Source organism: Lissotriton vulgaris, chromosome 7 (assembly GCF_964263255.1).
Source record: "Lissotriton vulgaris chromosome 7, aLisVul1.2, whole genome shotgun sequence".
Lineage (NCBI taxonomy): Eukaryota > Metazoa > Chordata > Amphibia > Caudata > Salamandridae > Lissotriton > Lissotriton vulgaris.
Genome location: NC_141695.1, coordinates 1319428514 through 1319447341, shown reverse-complemented (window position 1 = coordinate 1319447341; position 18828 = coordinate 1319428514). Strand labels below are relative to the sequence as shown.

Here is an 18828-nt window from a genome sequence, read left to right as displayed (position 1 = left end):
ATAGAAGAGGGGCAAATACCTTGGCTAGAACTGGTAGGACAAGTTTTGTTTACCTTTTAAGAAAAGACTGCGTAGTGAAGGAAGGTATGTGGTATATTCTCTTTCTCTCCCTCTTCTGTGTATTAGGCACCTCCAGAATAGACAGCAGGAAGTAATAGAAGTCTCTCGAAGATACAGGTGTCAGTCGGAGTTAAGGTATTCTCTTCTCTGTCCAATTCCCCTTTCCTTTCTGCTGGTGGTCTTGCTCTTGAAGCGAGGGTACCGGTAGAGGGGTGATTGGGACATTCGTCACCACTGCCCCCGCGAAGAGTTGGAGCACCAGAGCATCGTGACAGATTGAAGTGCCCACATATTTTTCTTCGCCTGGGCAGTATGGCTGAAGGAATGGATTTGAAGGAATTAGGCGCGATATTAGTAGGGATCCAAAGGGACTTGGGAGCAGTTCGGGAGGAAAATCAGAGTTTAAAATTAGAGTTAGTGGCCTTCCGTCAGGAGACAAGACTATTAGCACAAAAGGTGGATGGGTTAGAAATGGGAAATCCAGTACAGAGTTCCGCAGTCCCTGGTCCTAGTGGAGTAACTACTGACCCTAAGTCCGTTGCTCAGGTAATCCATTACGTATCACCTTTGATTCCTCTGGCTGCCGCAGAAAGGTTTTCCGGGGATCCTCAAAAGGCCCAATATTTCTTGACCCAGTGCTCCCTCCACTTCATGTGCCGCCCCACCCTTTTCCCAGATGCTCAATCTAGAGTAGCGTTTATTTTATCATATTTGAGTGGGGATGCCGCCAATTGGGCCATGCCCTTGGTTAGTGAGGATGATCCTTTGCTTTGTGACTTTACCAAATTTAAGGCTGAATTTCTCAGAATTTTTGATCAGAGGAGGATTTCTCAGGCCACCGATAATGAATTGTTGGAGCTGCGTCGGGGGTCTAAAGATTACCTTACGCAGTTTAACAAATTGATCCTGGAGACCAGCTGGCCGGAGGAAAAGAGAGCAGCCCTATTCTATCGTGGCTTAAGGGACGAAATCAAGGATACGTTGGCTCAAATCCCCAATAGACCCACAGAATTATCCGCTTTGGTGGATTTGGTGCTAGAATTGGATTTTCGCAATTCTGAACGTAAGGGTGAAAAGAAGAGAGATTGGAAGATGAATTTCCCTCGGTTTGACAGAGCAAAGATTGAGAAAGGATCAGGAGGAAACTCAGAATCGTAGCCAATGCAGATAGGATCAGTTGGTGGTCCATTGAGCAAAGAAGAAAAGGAACAAAGGAGGTTAAAGAAGTTGTGCTTATATTGTGGTGCTTCAGGCCATTTTGTCAAGGAGTGCAACAAGCGGCCAAAGACTCCGTTTAAGGGAAACGAGGTGAACCATCAGTAGGCGTAGTCGCTGTGGTGGTGAAGGAAGACAAGACGACTCCTGAACCTCACCGAATTTTGAATACTCTCCCAACTATGACACCTCATGTGATTCTCCATGTGACTATGCAATTTCGTGAACATCAAATATTAGGAGTGGCCATCATGCTGGACTCTGGTGTCACTGGAAATTTTTGTGATATACGATATGCTAGACAGATGGGGATTAGAGCAATTGAGAAAGACCGTCCGGAGCCCGTACGTGCTGTAGATGGTACCAATCTGACTTCCGGTCCCATTACCAGCCATACCGAGGAATTGGAAATAACTCAAGTGGATGGTCATCGTGAGGTGTTACAATTTAATTTAATCGACGCTCCACAATTCCAACTGATTGTCGGATTGCCTTGGTTAGCCCTTCATAATCCGACCATAGACTGGGAAAATCGAACAGTCAGTCTGCATTCGAAATTTTGTTTCTCACTGTTATGGTCCTAAGACCCTGGAGAAAGAACCCACACAATCTATGCTGTTGTCTTTTGGAGGCCAATCCATTGAAGCTGTAACTACTGAAGAAATTCCTCCAGAGTATCGGGATTTAGAGACAGTATTCAGTGAGCAGGAAGCAGATTTATTGCCACCACACTGTGCTTATGATTGCACTATTGATTTGGAACCCGGAGCAGTTCTCCCTTGTAGCCGGATTTATGCCCTTACGGAAGCCAAAAACGAGCATCTAAAGGAATACCTGGATCGATATCTTGCAAACGGCTTTATTAGACCTTCCCAGTCTCCAGTCTCTTCACCGCTGTTCTTTATTCCGAAGAAGCAAGAAGGAAGTTTGAGAACTTTTATAGATTATCGAGCACTAAATCAGATCACCATTAAAAATAGATACCCGTTACCGTTGATTTCTGTCTTGCTGGATCAAATAAAAGAAGCTCAAATTTTCACCAAACTTGATTTGCGAGGAGCTTATCACCTGGTCCGAAGGAAGGGCATGAATGGAAGACCGCTTTTCGAACCAAGTTCGGTCTTTTTGAATACTGTGTCATGCCATTCGGTCTTTGTAATGCTCCTGCGGTGTTCCAACATTTCATCAATGACATCATGAGTGGTTTGATTGATAAGATTTCGATCATCTATTTGGATGATGTTTTAATTTACTCTCAAAACACTCAGGAACACACTCGGCATGTGCGGATGGTCTTGGAGCGATTGCAAGCTAATCATCTCTTTGTAAAACTGGAGAAGTGTGTATTTCATGCTTCCAAGGTGGAGTTTTGGGGATTTGTTATCTCTCCTCAGGGAGTTACTATGGATCCTGGAAAGGTGAAAGCAGTGGAGGACTGGCCGGCACCCAAGAATGTTAAAGAAATTCAAAGATTTCTGGCCTTTGCCAATTTTTATCGACGATTTATTCAGGGATTTTCTCAGTTGATCACTCCCATCACTGGTCTTCTGAAGAAAGGAGTAAAATTCTAATGGACTACCGAGACTAATACAGCTTTTTTGGTTCTGAAGAAAAAATTTGTATCAGCCCCCATTCTCTTGCATGCAGATCCTGCTGAACCTTTTTACATGGAAGCTGATGCTTCAGATCAGGCTATTGGGGGAGTTCTTTCACAGCCCCACCCAGCAACTGGACAACTTCATCCGGTGGCTTATCGTTCAAGGAAGTTGAATTCTGCTGAAGAGAACTACACCATCACAGAGAAAGAGTTATTAGCAGTAAAAGATGCCTTCAAGGATTGTAGACATTACTTGCTAGGAGCTCGGCATACTGTTACAGTCTTTTCAGATCACAAAAACTTACAGTTCCTAAAAACCGCCAAAACCTTAACACCACGACAGCTGCGTTGGTCTCTTTATTTTGCCGATTTTGATTTCGTAATTACCTATCGACCAGGTCCTAAGAATGGGAAAGCGGACGCACTGTCCCGATTGCATACTGAAGAATCCGAACATACTGTAGAAGCTAAACCAATCATTCCTGAAGCAAAGATAGTGTGTGCACTTTCTTTAGATAATTTCCAGGAAGAGGTTCGAAAGAGTTTAACTACAGAGGAAATTCAGCAGTGGGTCCAACAAGGAGAAGAAAGACGGAATCAGCTACCCTATTTATATCTTCCTACAATCAGTCTTCAGGAAAAGGCATTACTGAGCTGCCATGATCATCCGCTGGCTGGTCACAAAGGAATTGCTAAGACCCAAGAGATGGTGCAGCGTTATTTTTGGTGGCCTGGGATGTCCGATCAGATCAAGAGATATGTTCAGTCTTGTGAGTCTTGTGCTCGAAGTAAACCTAGTAGACAGGCTCCACAGGGTTTATTGCAGCCTCTGCCCACTCCAACTTATCCATGGCATACTATTTCCTTGGATCTCATAGTAGATCTGCCGTTAAGTAAAGGCTTTGATACAATTTTGGTGATCGTAGATACCTTCACCAAAATGAGTCATTTCATCCCAATGTCAGGCACTCCAACCGCGGTAGATTTGGCTCGAGTTTTCAGTGAGAATATTGTAAAGATTCATGGTGTCCCCAAGATTGTGGTTTCAGATCGTGGACCCAATTTATTTCTCACTTCTGGCGGACTTTTCTAAAAGGGTTGGGGATTGAGAGTAGATAGTCCACTAGTTACCACCCCGAATCAGACGGGCAGACAGAAAGGATAAATCAGGAATTAGAACAGTACCTGCGGCTGTTTCTGTTAGATCAAGGTGGGGAGTGGTCGGAAAAATTGTGGATGGCTGAGTTTGCTTGCAATAATGCGAAGAGTGCATCTACTGGTTACTCTCCATTTTATTTAAACTTTGGCCGGCATCCAAACTTCTTAGTCACACAGGAAGAGTTAGGTGTTCCAGCAGCAAAGAGAGCCATCACAGATCTGAGTTCTGTGCATAAATCGGCAGAGCAAAATCTGGAAAAAGCTAAATCTTCCTACAAGAGGTTTGCAGATACACATAGACAAAAGTCCCCACAGTACCAGGAAGGAGATCAGGTGTGGTTGTCCACTAAGAATCTACATTTGAAGGGTAACAGGAAGTTCCAACCGAGATTTGTGGGTCCATATACTGTAGACAAGGTGTTAGGACCAGTTACAGTGCGATTGAAACTACCGGCCAAGATAGGTGTGCATCCAGTTTTCCATGTGTCCTTATTGAAAAAGATCCAATCACCCATGCGTCTAAATAAACCCCCTGACCCACTTAACATTCAAGGTCATACTGAGTATGAGGTCAAGGATATTTTAGATTCCAAGTACCAGAAAGGAAAATTGAAATACTTAGTGGATTGGAAGGGGTTTGGCCCAAAAGAAAGGTCTTGGGAACCTGTTAATAATATCCATGCCCCTCAACTGCTAAAACGCTTTCATTCCAGATTTCCACACAAACCAGGACCGATGACTCGGTCCTTGAGAGGGGGTACTGTCAGGATTCACCGGGTAGCCACTGTAAGTTCCTCAAGACCACTGGTTAGTTTCCCTGCTATGCCCCGTTTTACACGGGCCAATGTTTGGTTCCCTTGCTCCTCTGGGAAGTTTAGAAATTCTAGGGGGAATCGGGAATATTAAACAGAAAACTGCTTAAGATTGTAAATAGTTCACCTCTCTAAGATGGCCGCGCAATGTCCCGTTAAGAGCAACCTGGGGGGTGCGCCCTCTAGTGGGTATAGGGAAGTCGCGCGCTTCACACTGCGCACTTCAATTAAGATGCCGTTCGAGTAGCTGTTCCTTGCCGCAGCTCCACGTCAGAAATTCCTGACGGGAGAAGTCGAAGTGAGGAATGGTAGAGAGTTTAGAGATAGAAGCAGAATATCTCAGAGACTATTTGTGAACAGTAAATTTCCCGCAGTGCGCTCTCACAGTTCAGAGAGGCAACAGCGTTTTGACAGAAATTCTCAGTGGTTCTGTGTCAGTCAGCCCTACATTCGGAAGGGGTAAGAAGTAGATCAGCGAGCACGTCATAGCAGGTTCCAGAGAAATTCCTGAATCCAGTAAGACTTGACTACGAGGAGGAGTAGAACCTTCTACTCAGGAGAAGAGGTTGCAGAATTCGACAAGGAAGGTGTTAACGCTCATTTAACTAAAGCCTTCGTGTACAAGAAACTTAATTTGAACTTCATACGGATTGTCCCTGGACATTCCCCTTGCGCTTTCCCTCTTTTTTCCCTCCCCATTCTTCCTTCCTATTTCCTTTTTGCGCGCTTCGGAAAAGGCTAAAGGAATAACTCCTAAAACTGCTTTAAAGAATTCCAACCTTCTAACAGAACCCCCAAGACCACGTCTGGCAGAAGGCTTCACAGGTATTAGTCCAGCCAGAAAGAGAGAGAGTAGAAGGGCTTCTTCGAGGTAGAGAGTCTAATGTGTGTGTATTTCTTCACAGCAAGAAGCTCAGCCAGATATTTATCAACATAATAGAAGAGGGGCAAATACCTTGGCTAGAACTGGTAGGACAAGTTTTGTTTACCTTTTAAGAAAAGACTGCGTAGTGAAGGAAGGTTTGTGGTATATTCTCTTTCTCTCCCTCTTCTGTGTATTAGGCACCTCCAGAGTAGACGGCAGGAAGTAATAGCAGTCTCTCGAAGATACAGGTGTCAGTCGGAGTTAAGGTATTCTCTTCTCTGTCCAATTCCCCTTTCTCTTCTGCTGGTGGTCTTGCTCTTGAAGCGAGGGTACCGGTGGAGGGGTGATTGGGACATTCATCACCACTGCCCCCGCAAAGAGTTGGAGCACCAGAGCATCGTGACACTCCTCTTTTTGTCCTCTTTCTATGTGTGACCCTTCCTGCACAGGAAAAATCCTGCCTGCAATGCAGGCACCCGTACACATAGAGCAAGGGTGCTTGCATTGGTGCTAGGCAGTACATAGTGCGCCAGCATAAGAGAGGATAGGAATTCACCACATAATGTTAAATATGGCTCATTTTCTACCTTCTTGCTGTCACGCAGCGCAGCAAAGTTTCTTGCTAAGCTGTGGTGCGTGACATTTTGTTAAATATGCCCCTAAATCTGAGTGTTTAGATTGCCTCAAGGAAAAAATAAAGATTGGTAACATCCAGTGAATTTTTAAGTCATGAGTAAAACAGTTTTTAAGTTAAATCTAAACAAATTGCCACATCTGATCCAACTAATACTAGTGAGGAAATATTGCTAGTGTGCGTGGAAAACGTAGCCAAACAAGTTGACTTAAGAAAAGCGGGAAATGTCGTGAGCGACGGGGTCGGGCAAAAATCTGTATCTATGTAAAACTTTGCTCGTGTAATAAAAGTTATTCACTCACCTGGGATCCATCAGTCATACTGAAATTAGAAAAGCAATTTATTTTAGCCATGCTAACCAGGAGAATAAGATTGGACAGGTTAATTCCGGTCTGGAGGGACACATTTCTGATGAAAGATTTAGAATGGAAAATCAGAAAAGCAACCAGCTCCATCACAGGTGCTCTGAACATCATGATGATAGGCACACATGTCCCCCTAACACCCTACGTGTGTCAAAATGAGTGACAGTGCAGATTCTGATGTTACTTTCACTCTCATTTGTTACAGGCCGATAAATTCCTCGCTGTATGTCGTCAGACTTGGAGTGTACCAACTGTCCAATGCCTCCAACATAAATACAATCATCACAGGGGTAAAGCAGGTGATAGTCAACAGCAAGTATGACTCAACCTCTGTGACATCAAGTGGAGACATCGCCCTGCTGGAGCTGCAGACAAGTGTGGCCTACTCCAGCTTCATCCGCCCCGTATGCCTGCCTGCTGCCACCGCACAGTTTCTACCAGGGATTAACTGCTGGGTGACTGGATGGGGGAATGTTCAGTACCTAGGTAAGCATTTCAGGGTGCAGGATACCTAGCACAAGACACTGCCAGAGAGGTCTCTTTAGGTTGTATGTTACATAAACTCCCCCACACCCGATGACAAGATAATATAAAGTGTCCTTCTACAGGCAAAGAATCTTCCAATTGCCACCTCTCACAAAAGATCCATAACAGACTGGAATGGATATTATACCCTATATGACACACAGTTCATCCTAGAAACATCTGTATAGTAGCTCACACAGACAAACCCAAACTCACACAATCATAAATCACAATCTCACACTGGCCATCACCACATCACATATAAATACAAAAAATGATAAATAATCAAAAAAGACATATGGGCTCCTCAATGACCCGATTGCTGACTCCCATAACTCACCTTTCATATTGGAGGGTCTCATGCTCACTGTGAGGGGCATTTTAGTGCTATTGGCTGATGACAGAAGAAACACAAATCCCCGAAGACGATACATGAGCCACCAGTCCCCAATATCTTCTTAATCACCCTACTCTTTGAGTCAGAAAATCATTAGCGAAAATATTTTCTGACAGAAATATTGTGTCTCAAACATTGTTTACAAAACATATTGTCCTTCTATTAAATCCATTGTGGTCTGCACAATGCTGGTGCCATACCCCTATTTGCCACGATCACACACACTGGGAACCAGAAGAACTGCGTCCCTAATTGCGCTGAATTGCGACTCACAATTTGCAACTCGCTAAAGTGCATATACAACAGTGTCTTAGACAGTGTTTGCAATACCCAATAGGGTCGCAAATTGCATGCCTCATCAATATTCATGAAGCAAGCAAAATTTGCGACCCCATTGGAAATGGCTAGTGCTCACAGGGATAGTGGTCTGCTGGGGTCAGCAGACCACCATGTCTGTGACTGCTTTTTCAATAAAGCAGTTTTTTTTTTTAACGCAGCCCATTTTCCTTAAAGGAAAACGGGATGCATTTAAAAAAGAAAAATGAAACTTTTCAGTTTCATTTTTTAATAGCAGGCAGTGGTCCCTGGGACAAATGCCTGCTCTTAAAAAATATTTTCGTACCCATTCACAAGGAGGAAGGGGTCCCCTGGGTAAATTGCGATTATTTTGCGACCGCAAATGCGATTGCAAAACAATCATACATTGGTTTTAGACTCGTTATTAATAGTGAGTTGCAAACCATATTTTGCGGGTCGCTAATAGGTTAGTGACTCGCAAAATATGGTTTGTGCACAGGGCAGACCAATTTTGCAGGCGCAAACGGGCCGAATTCCCGTTTGTGACTGCGAAAAACGGTTGTGCATTTGGCCCTTAGTGATCTGCTGAGACACTAAACTGCCCATGAAGCAGCTTCACAGCACTCCACCTAAACTCCACCACCCTATAAGGTCCAAAGATCTGCTGTGGATACATTGGTCCACAGATTCACCCAGCTCAACACTTTTCCCTATTATTGTTGTAATGGGATCATCCTCTGTCTATCTTTCACAACCCACCCAAAAGCAGGGGCATTTGCATTCAACCCTGCTTTGGAGCAAAATGAGAAACCACTACTCTTGTCTTCAGGAAGCCCGACATGCACCCACTAACTTTCTGCAGCAGCCATCTTCTGCTCATAGATAACAGTAGCTCTACATTCAGCATGTCTCTGAAGCTACCTCATTAGCCTGTAATTCTACCTACCATTCAAAAACCCTTACTTGCACGTGTACTGGATGTACAATCAGGGACATCTTAAGGATTTTGGGAGCGCTGGGCAAACATATTTTGGGAGTCTCTGTTCGAAACAGCTTTGAATTTATGATCCAGTATCATCACTTTCATGACCTTTTAGTCCAAGTCACTGACAGTGCACAGGTACACTTGTCCAAATTCTAAATGAGTTTACATTTAATGTTCAGGGATAGTGATGTGTGTTTTAAATATTGTAATACAGCTGCAAATAATCTCTGTGACACCCCCCCCCCCAATTTCTAATATGTGAGGTCCTGTTTTGAACTAAAAGAAACTTTTTTATGGATGTTGCATGAAACAAACACAACATTTCTCTGCAAAATCTCTCTAATAGACTCACCCATCACCCACATTAAAAATAAATTAAAAGGAAACAGTATTTCTGTTTAAGAACTGTCCAAGGTCATCAGGGCAAAAAAGTCTGCAGAACAGAGCTGAAAGAGTGGGGCTCTGGGCCTGAGCCCATTTTGCCCTTACCTTAAAACGTCTTTGTGTACAACGTTGTAGAATTGTAAAATGACCTAAGTGATAGTTGCATGTGTATCAATAGTCATAGTCATAGATTCTTATATAAAGCACAGTTCACCGCAAGGTCTCAAGGCACTCAATCGAAAATTCAAGGTGACCATCACACACACTGTGCCCAATCACGCCCAATCACTGCACCCATCTTCACACAATAAATTATCAAGCCATTCTATTATCCCATTGTCTCCGTGTTGTACAGAGACAGGATGTGAGGTACCATATCCTTTTTCTTCGTGTAGGCACATATTTTCTCTCAGATGAGCAGCATGCCGCTGTCACAAACCTTTAGACACAAACACTTCTCTGAACAGCACTGCTTCCATTGACGTAATCAGTCTACATACAGAAGAGACGTGGACCTCCAGATGACATTGGAAATTGTCCCCGACAAGCTCCTACCCCCCATAAAGACAGACGCACAAAAGGGCAAGATAAGCCCTTTTTCAATGCACGAACAATTCATTGGTGTCATAGAAAGTGCAATACCTTCAGGTGCCTTTACACTCTGACTTAATTCTGTACAACCACTAAGCACTCTTCCCACCATGTTATCCATGCACAGATTCACTGAGCCATCTTGGTTTTGTTTTGGTGCTGTGCTACGTCCTCCATGAACAATAATAACACTCATCTTTACACCCATTAGTATGACAGGTTTGTCAATCTATCAAATAAGTTCTTGACAACTTTCAATGTACCCTTCAGAATCCAAAAGGAACCAACATGCTCATGTCTGCCTGGCCAATCATTCTCCACAAACCCCACTGTAGAGTAGGAATTGCGCAGTAATTGATCAATTAATAGGATTTATTGGATAAGAAAATTAACAGGTGAGCGCCTGGGGAAAGATCCAACAAGTCTTCTGGCTGCTCAGTAACTGCACAAATCTCGAATCATACATGCACTAACATTACGTGGTTCTAACACCACGAGCATTTAAAGTGATACAAGGCAATACAACACCCACAACTTCCAGATGACCTGGATCCAATTAATTTGCCTAATCCACTCCACAGTACAGATAACTGACACAGACACCTGGGTGCTGAGAGGCCTGATGGAACGACTGATTCGCCTTAGAGCTGGGGGAAGCAGGACACCCATTTGATAGCCAATGGGTATACACAGACACTTGCACGATTCTATAGTGAGCTATCTGACTATCAGGATGATGCTGCAGAGAAAACACACTACTTTCAGAAGGAGGCTACTGCCAGGTGCTATGTTGAGGGACACAGAGCTGGCAAAACTCTAGCCTTGCTGTTTCAATCCGCACTGACTGGACCCAGGGCAAGCTCTAGGGTGGTGTGATCGGTGCCGCTTCACCAGGAGCTGACTTCAGGTGACGCTGTGCTGCCAAATATATTGTTGATTTAAAATCACCTGCTGCAGTGTTTCTTACTTCCAGCAGTTTTCAGGCAACAATAAAAATGTCAATACAATAATGGTGATTGAGATACCTGCTGGAGAGAGATCGAGTTTTGTCTAGTGGTAGTTTTGACTCATCATAAATTAGCCAAGAGGGTTAATATGCCTTCATCAAAGCATGTGTATCATGCAGATCACAGAAGTGACTATATTGTAAATAGTTCTGCTTTTGTCGAGAGATCATTTTCATACTTACAATGTACAATCCTAATATAGAACTGTGAACTATAAACTGTCATCAGAGAGCTGCATACAAACTGCAAAGTATAGGTTAGAGCCTTATGATTTCCCCCCAGTCTTTTATTATCCTAATGTTGCAGAAAGGGTTCATTTGGGTAGAAATCGATTCTTATTAGTAAAGCCAACCCTCAACTATGGTGGTAACATTTAAATTCTGAATTTGTGCTTCTCCAGATCAAGCACTCAAAGTATATTGCCTATCAGTATTTATGGCATATGACCCCTACACCTTGTAGTCCTCATTTCAATGCAACCTTTCCTATACACTGATTTACACATGTGAGATTCATTGTCTCTGTGGAACTTGTGTGTGATGTAAAGTGCTCTGGCACCCTCTACTTGTAGAAGTAGCTCTATAAACCAAAAGAAATGCATGTGAAAGAGAGTGGTTATGGAGCTGTGAGGGTCACTGTTAAAGGGTGGTAGTGAGTGAAATCCTGGAGAAGGAGGTAATTGGGGGGCGCCAACAAACATAGTCGCACTGGGCACGCCCAATGCTAGAGCCAGCCCTGATTGCCAATGATTAGGGCTCCCGGTTTTATGGTATTTATTTTTTTGCCATTTCCGTCTGTATTTATCCATATTTATTTTTTGGACATTTTTTCTGTATTTATCCACATTTATTTTTGCCACAAGCTAAAGACAACGCTACAGCTAGTATTTTTCCACCTTTATTTAAATTGACAATGCACACATGCGCCCGCTCGGTTGTTATTGGTCAACACTATACATTAAACTGAAAACTTTGCCATTTGCAGAACGTCCCAAATATGCTTCAAAGTACAATCACAAGCCATTTGTCTCAGAGCCTTGCAGTTTCTGTCATCTGCAGAGTGCCACATCCTCTACCCCACTGAATACCATACTGCCCTACTGAGGGAAACTAACATTGCCTTCAGCTGCAACCCAATTGTGCCCGCTTGAAGCAATTCAGTTCAGTTCAAATTATGCACTAGACTGCAGTAATATGCTGCCTGAAAAAAAGTAACAACATACTGGAAAAAAGCAAACACTCATAGGGAATACAACTTAACGCTTTTACACTCATTATTCAGAAATCAATGAGCGTTTTTGCTTGAAAAGCTAACAACATGAAAAGAAAAGTAGCGCTTCACTGGCAAACTCTGTAAGGTAGCGCTAATGTGTTTTAGTGTAAATAAACCCAATCTGGACACTTTGCGACTACTCTGTCTTGCTTTACTTAGTTATGTATTTATTGTTTGTATTTTAAAACCTGTAATAGTCGAGTGAGGCTACTGTTCGTACCCACAGTGGGGAGGGCACAGACCGAGGTACAGGCAGGTGTTATGTAAATACTTTTACTCAGACACAGTCACTGACGGCCCATGGCCTGTGGCGAGCTGCTGCCCTCCTCCTCAGTTATGCAACCTCCAATGGCACAGTAGAGACCGCTCCCTGCTTGCTCTGGCACCAGTGACCTTTCCACCCTCACCTGTAGGGCTACTGCTACCTGCACAACAAACGTGCTCTTCAGATAATAGAGGGTGCAAGTGGCCCCTCAGTGTCAGACTGTGTTTAATTGAATAGGCTTTGACGCCCCACGGGGTGCTGGCGTTCGATTCCTGCTTTTACCGCCCCAAAACTGCATACACCAGTCACTCCAGCTCCCCACCCCCTTCCCCGAGGGCACCTACATTTGTTTTGAAATGGCTGCATATGCTGCAATTACGCAGGTCTGGGGTCAGACCGTCAGCCTCCTGGCACCTCTGGGCTGCTTCTTTCTATTACTGGAGGGGTGAATTAGAACAACAAAGCATCATTAGCACATAAATGGTCTTTCAAAGACCTGTGAAGCCCCTGAAGCTGTCTCAGCCCGGGCTCACACCTGACAGTTTTTTTCCAGCACCATCAGTATTTTGATGTCCTGCCCTGTAAAGAAACATGTAAAATTACTAAAAGCCGGTATTTTTTTATCATTTATCTGTACACACTTCAGGAAATAGAAATTATTTTAATTTTAAATGTGTTCTACTGCTGTGTTAATGAACCATGACTAATAATAAGTAAGTAAAAAAAAGCAGGCAAGTGATTGTTACAATTGGATACATACGTTTTTATTTAGAGTCATATTTAGTATCACGTCTCGTCCTTTGCAGGCTCTTAAAGCAACAATAAATGACTGGTATGTTTCTCTTGGAAAGGTGACAGCCCTAGGTGGAGTCCGACTTTGAGTGCAAAGCTAGGTCTCTCCCCTTCATTTTCGTTTGTGTGCTTTCTCCTGTGAGAATTCACAAACAGCGCGATTTAAAAAAAAAACCTGCTGACATTCTTAGTTTCCCCCTTTCAACCCTGGCGCTAGGGGTGCGGGGAACGGGATTGTGATATCAATTTATGATTATGATAAATTTAATAAAGAATCCCATTCAGCTGTTTTGGATCGTTGCTATCTGTCATTGAGGAAAGGACCACCCCCGCATTGGTTAGACAAACCCCATTAACTGACGCCACTCTGAAGAACCACTTACAACTGATAAAGTTTCAAGAGTTTATATAAAGATTAATTTGAATACGATACAATCCACTCAGGATAAAATCTCAAAAGAATACAATAATTACAAAATCAATTACAACATCAGCTGCTTAAGCGTCGATGTGAAGTGGTTCCTTCTGCGTCATCTGCAGTAAGATAAAACAATAATCAAGTTAAAACTGTCCCTACTCTATGCTATGTGACAATCCTACTTCGCAAGTTTCTTCCCTAAAAAGGTGTCAGCAGTTTGACTCCCAAAGAAGTTCAAACTCTCTTAGCCTCTAAAGGAAATCTTTAAGTTTCAGAAGCAGTACCCTATCTGCCTACCCATCCGCTCTCTAAGGGTCCTCGGCCTACTGCTCCCTTGCGCTCTGATATCTCAGCGCATCTGCTCAAGGCATCTACCCTTGCCTTTGCTCTGAGCAATTCGCCCTTCTCTGATTGCCCTCTCCTGCTTGCCAATTGCTACTTCCTCCCCGGGGTGCTGTCCCTAAAATACACAATCACGGTGTGGGTGGAACGCCCCTTGACGCCCACCACGGACTTTCCCCGATGATGTCAACTTCCTGCTCCTTCCATTGGTCCACTCCTCGCGTCGTCCGTTAGGTTGACCCTTCTCCTTTGGATGTCATCTTCATCATTTCATCGTCGACATTTATTAACTCTTCCAGATCATGTAACATATGAAACTTAGACAAGGCCTTAACTTTATGTCTCTTAACTTGACCCTGCTAGGTCCTGTGAATGGTCTTGTCAAAACATGGTCCACATTCAAAGTGTCTCTCCTCACGTTCGAGCAATAAGCTCCGTCCGGCATTGTCACCTTAAATCTAACAAGTGCTAGACTTCTCGGCTCTCATGTCCACATCAAGCTATTTACGACCTTCACAAGACCACTAAATTACATTCATGTGACTATGCTCCTTCGAACTCTTGACCAGTTAGGTTACAAACACAAATGACCTAAACTCTTCCAGCATTTCTACAAAAGCCCTCTACACAGTATAACCCTTGGCATACATTTATATATTCGTATTTTAGCCCTAGTTATACTTAAACATTCTACATCAAATACATGAAATACATAGAATACGACTGTATAGAATATAACCTATGCATTTTCCTTGGTTACATCTTTATGTAAGTTCTCTTATACATTTATCCACGTTTCTCCACGTTTACGCCTTTCCACGTTATTTTCTCCCAATGTAAAGTTACACATTTAAAGTTGCACACGTACACGAATTCTACTGTGCACGCTCGATATTTCCTATGCATTTCTACACATTTCTATACGTTTACCCTTCATGTATACGGGTCTTCTAAATCTATTGCATTTTAATATATGAATACATTTACATTTCCTATACCATGTTATCACATTCATTGGCCTTTATGCTATGGCCGCCAACTTTACATTACGATGTGCGTTTCATTCCTACGTTTATAACATATACGTCTAGATATGACTACTATATATTTTCTATTCAAATTGCGCTCTCTCAGTTCCCCCCTTTGATGACTTTTAGGAGTCATCACTAAAAGCAATTTGAATACATCATTTATACCGAACTAGTTACATCAGTTCCTCTTTTTATCGACTCAAGTGTTCTCAGACTTTTATACTGTTGATCTTGTAGAACAGCTAGTCTCCTTTCTTGGTCTCTCATCGATCTTTGTAACTGGTTCGACCTATACCATTTATACAATTTTACTAATCCTAATAGTGTAATTATACAAATTAATACTATTAATACAGGCTTTAAAATGTACCAAACTATACTTTTGCCTAGATTAGCAAACCAACTTCCAACCTTTCCCACTCCATTTCCTACTTTTTCCCAAACATTTACTTTTGATAAATCTTCAATTTCTTGATGAATCTGTGTAATGTTCTGTATGACTTTCTCAAGTGGTTTTGAATTATCAGGAATATAAGTACAACATTCCTGAACTTTCAAAGCTTTACAAACTCCGCCTTCTTTTGCTAATATTACATCTAAAGCAAGTCTGTTTTGTAAAACCATTGCTCTAATCGACTGCATTTCACCCTCTTCTAACATTAAAGATCTTGCAGTGCTGGCAGACAATCTATCCACGACTGTCGCTAACCTTCTAATCTTAACATCGTTAAGAATCAAACCTAACAATGGAAACATCGCTCCAAATACATCTCCTACTACTTCTGCATCTCCTACTTCCCTTTTCATTCTCCACGAAGCCTTTCCTTCTATTATCGCCAAATCCTTTGCATGATATATTTTGGGGAAGACAATTGCCAAGTAACACGAACCATACCAATTGTCTGGAAGTTTTACATAGGCATTTCTCCCACATACAAAATATACATTCGGAATAGCTTGCATCCCTTTCATAAAATCCTTTGTGTAGTACTCCAGTCTAAAAGAGTGCTCGCAACTAACTTCACCTACAAATTCGCTCTCGTAATACGTTTTGCTTCGAGTTAAACATAACTTTCCTTTCTGCGTTCTATCCAATGCTATTGGACCATTACTACCTTTCTTTTTATGTGCCTTCTCTTCTTCTGTCCAGTCTATTTTCCATTGTCCTGACATTTTTAGAATTTTCTGCCGTCTGCATCGATCATCTACTTGTGCTATAAACCTTTTCTCTACTTCCGATACTTTGCAAGTCAGATTATTTCTACGTGCATATGATGTATCTAATGTATCCCAAGGAAGAAAGAATTTAGCCAGTCTATCTTCCTTTTTGTAGTAGTCCCACTTATTCATTTGCTTATAATTCGGAACTTCAGGCAGTACCGAATCATAATTTGAAAAGTAGTACTCAAACCCTTCTCTACCATAAAAAATACTAAGCAGTAAACTACATGTGATCCCATAAGTCAATGGGAGATGGTGATACCTAATGCCTTCGTCTACAGAAGCCGGCAATTGCATACAAACGTAGCAATCTTTGGCCTCCATGGCATCGATATATTCATACAATAATTTGGCATATGCATTTGACCTAAAGTTTCCCTGTGACTCGTCTATGTGTAATCTATGAGCTTCATCTGCAAGTGACGCCTTTTCACGTGTAACAGTGCTCTCCTCCTTCTTTCCCACAAGAGCAGGTTTCAAAGTCGTTACAATTTTTACATTTGTTATTCTTTTATCATTCTCATGTCCTGTCATGTAAGATATCGTTACTACCATGATTATGAGAAATATCGCTATTGCTATAAGTGTACCCACTATAAATCTAGCTTTTCGGTTTGGGTTGCCGCTCTCCATGTTATCAAAACAGCGTACCTCGTTCTCTAGCGAAAGTTCTCTTTCCAGTCTTTGGTTGCTTGTTTGCTTTCACAGTCTTTTAAAGTGCTTTTGATCAACAGGTATCTTTTACAACAATGTCTTTTTCTTTTCTTAGCAGCGGACAACCCTAGCCCTTCTCCGTCCTCTAAATGTAATCCCTAATTTTATTCTTCTTTCCACTCGGCGCTAGGTTATCTTCTTCTTTATAACATAAGTACAAAAGTCTTTTATGCATCAACAATTATTGTCGGACCTGCAGCTTTCACAACAATAATTAACAGTTCAAAACGAATAACCTTTTCTTCTTCTTCGGTCATTTGCTGACCAACTGTTGGAAATTGTAGTCTTTTTAACACTAAATCTTGAATTTTACTCAAACGTGGGGGTCGGGGAAGTGTGAAAGTCAGTAACCCCTCAGTCTCAAGCCCAGGCTCCAACATCCATATCTCCACTGTCACGACTGGTTCGAGAGTGGTTACTTTCACACTCTTCACTCTCCCAGATTTCTGTCCCCAATACATCTGCTAGATAAGTCCACTCTGGGGTGGCGTACCTTCTGCAGGGCACGCGTACCCTTCTCGATCTTCGTGGACTCTCAGTTCCTGAGTCTGTTGTTTCTTCCTCCTGATCCGATTCTTCAGCGATCGGGGCAAGAGTTCTTTCCTTCTTCCTTTCCGAACTTGGCCTTTTCCTTCTCTCCGGCCAACTGGCTTCTTCACTCTTTGTCTTTCCGCTCCTTGTTCCAGGAACTGTCTCTTGGTCACTTTCAGTTTGCTCGATATCTGTGTCGGATTCCCAATTACTTTCTTCTCCTGAGGCAACTTCGGACCCACTCGTGTCCTGACCTTCGTTGCCCTGTTCCAACACAGTTTCAGCTTCTTCGATCACCTCCACAGCTTGGCTTTCCCCCTCTATGGCTTCTCCGCTTCCCGCCGGATTCTCATCCGAGAAAGGAGCTGTGTCTTCTGGAGGTGTTGGCACTTTTCGGGTGTGTGAGGCATGTATCCAGTTTGGCAGACCTCCACACTTCACTGCAGTATTCGTTACAAGTATGACTTGAAATGGCCCTCGCCAACGCACGTCTAAGCAGTTCTTCCTGACATGCTTCTTCACCAGGACCCAGTCTCCTGGACTCAGGTCATGGCACAAGTCTTGTACTGATGGAACCTCTGCAGCCTGGACCTGGAGGGACACAGAATTAACGGCATCAGATAGTCCCTTGCAGTAGTCCAAGATCAAATCGTCTGTGATGTTCACTAGCGCTGCAGTCGGAACCGATGGCAATCTCATAGCTCTCCCCATTAGCACTTCATGTGGAGAGAGACCTGTTCTTCTATCAGGTGTGCTACGTATACTCATAAGAACTACTGGAAGTGCGTCTGGCCAACTCAGGGATGTCGATGAACAAACTTTAGCCAGTCTGGACTTGATAGTACTGTTAATTTGCTCTACGATCCCTGAAGCTTCCGGTCGATAGCTGCAGTGTAACTTCTGATCGATATTTAAAGCTGAACACAACATCTTCACCACTTCGCTATTGAAATGAGTTCCTCTGTCCGATTCCAAAGAGGATGGCACCCCAAACCTCGGTATCAACTCTCTAAGTAACAATTTTGCTACTGTAAGTGTATCGCACCTACGTGTAGGGTAAGCCTCAACCCATCTAGAAAATATACAAACAATCACTAGCACGTATCTGAGTCTGTTGCATGGAGGCATTTCTATGAAGTCAATCTGCATCCTATTGAAAGGCCCCCCAGACCTTCCTATGTGACTCAAGGTGACTGGTGTTCTCTTACCCACATTTAGTTGCTGACAGATTGTACATCGCTGACACACTGCTTCTGCCGCTACTCTAAATTTAGGGTTAAACCACGTTTGTCTGAATACTCTCACCATAGCATCTCTTCCTATGTGTGCTGATCCATGCAATTTCCTTGC

At 42.9% G+C, this 18828-nt stretch overlaps 1 protein-coding gene across 1 annotated transcript in view; it reads left to right on the top strand.

Moving 5' to 3' along the window:
• Positions 1 to 18828, top strand: part of LOC147703591 (uncharacterized) — a 265386-nt gene that overhangs the window by 104228 nt on the left and 142330 nt on the right. Inside the window, exon 3 of the mRNA XM_086931935.1 lies at positions 6912 to 7192. Coding sequence (XP_086788061.1) covers positions 6912 to 7192 — 281 coding nt within the window. The remainder of the gene's footprint in view (positions 1 to 6911; positions 7193 to 18828) is intronic.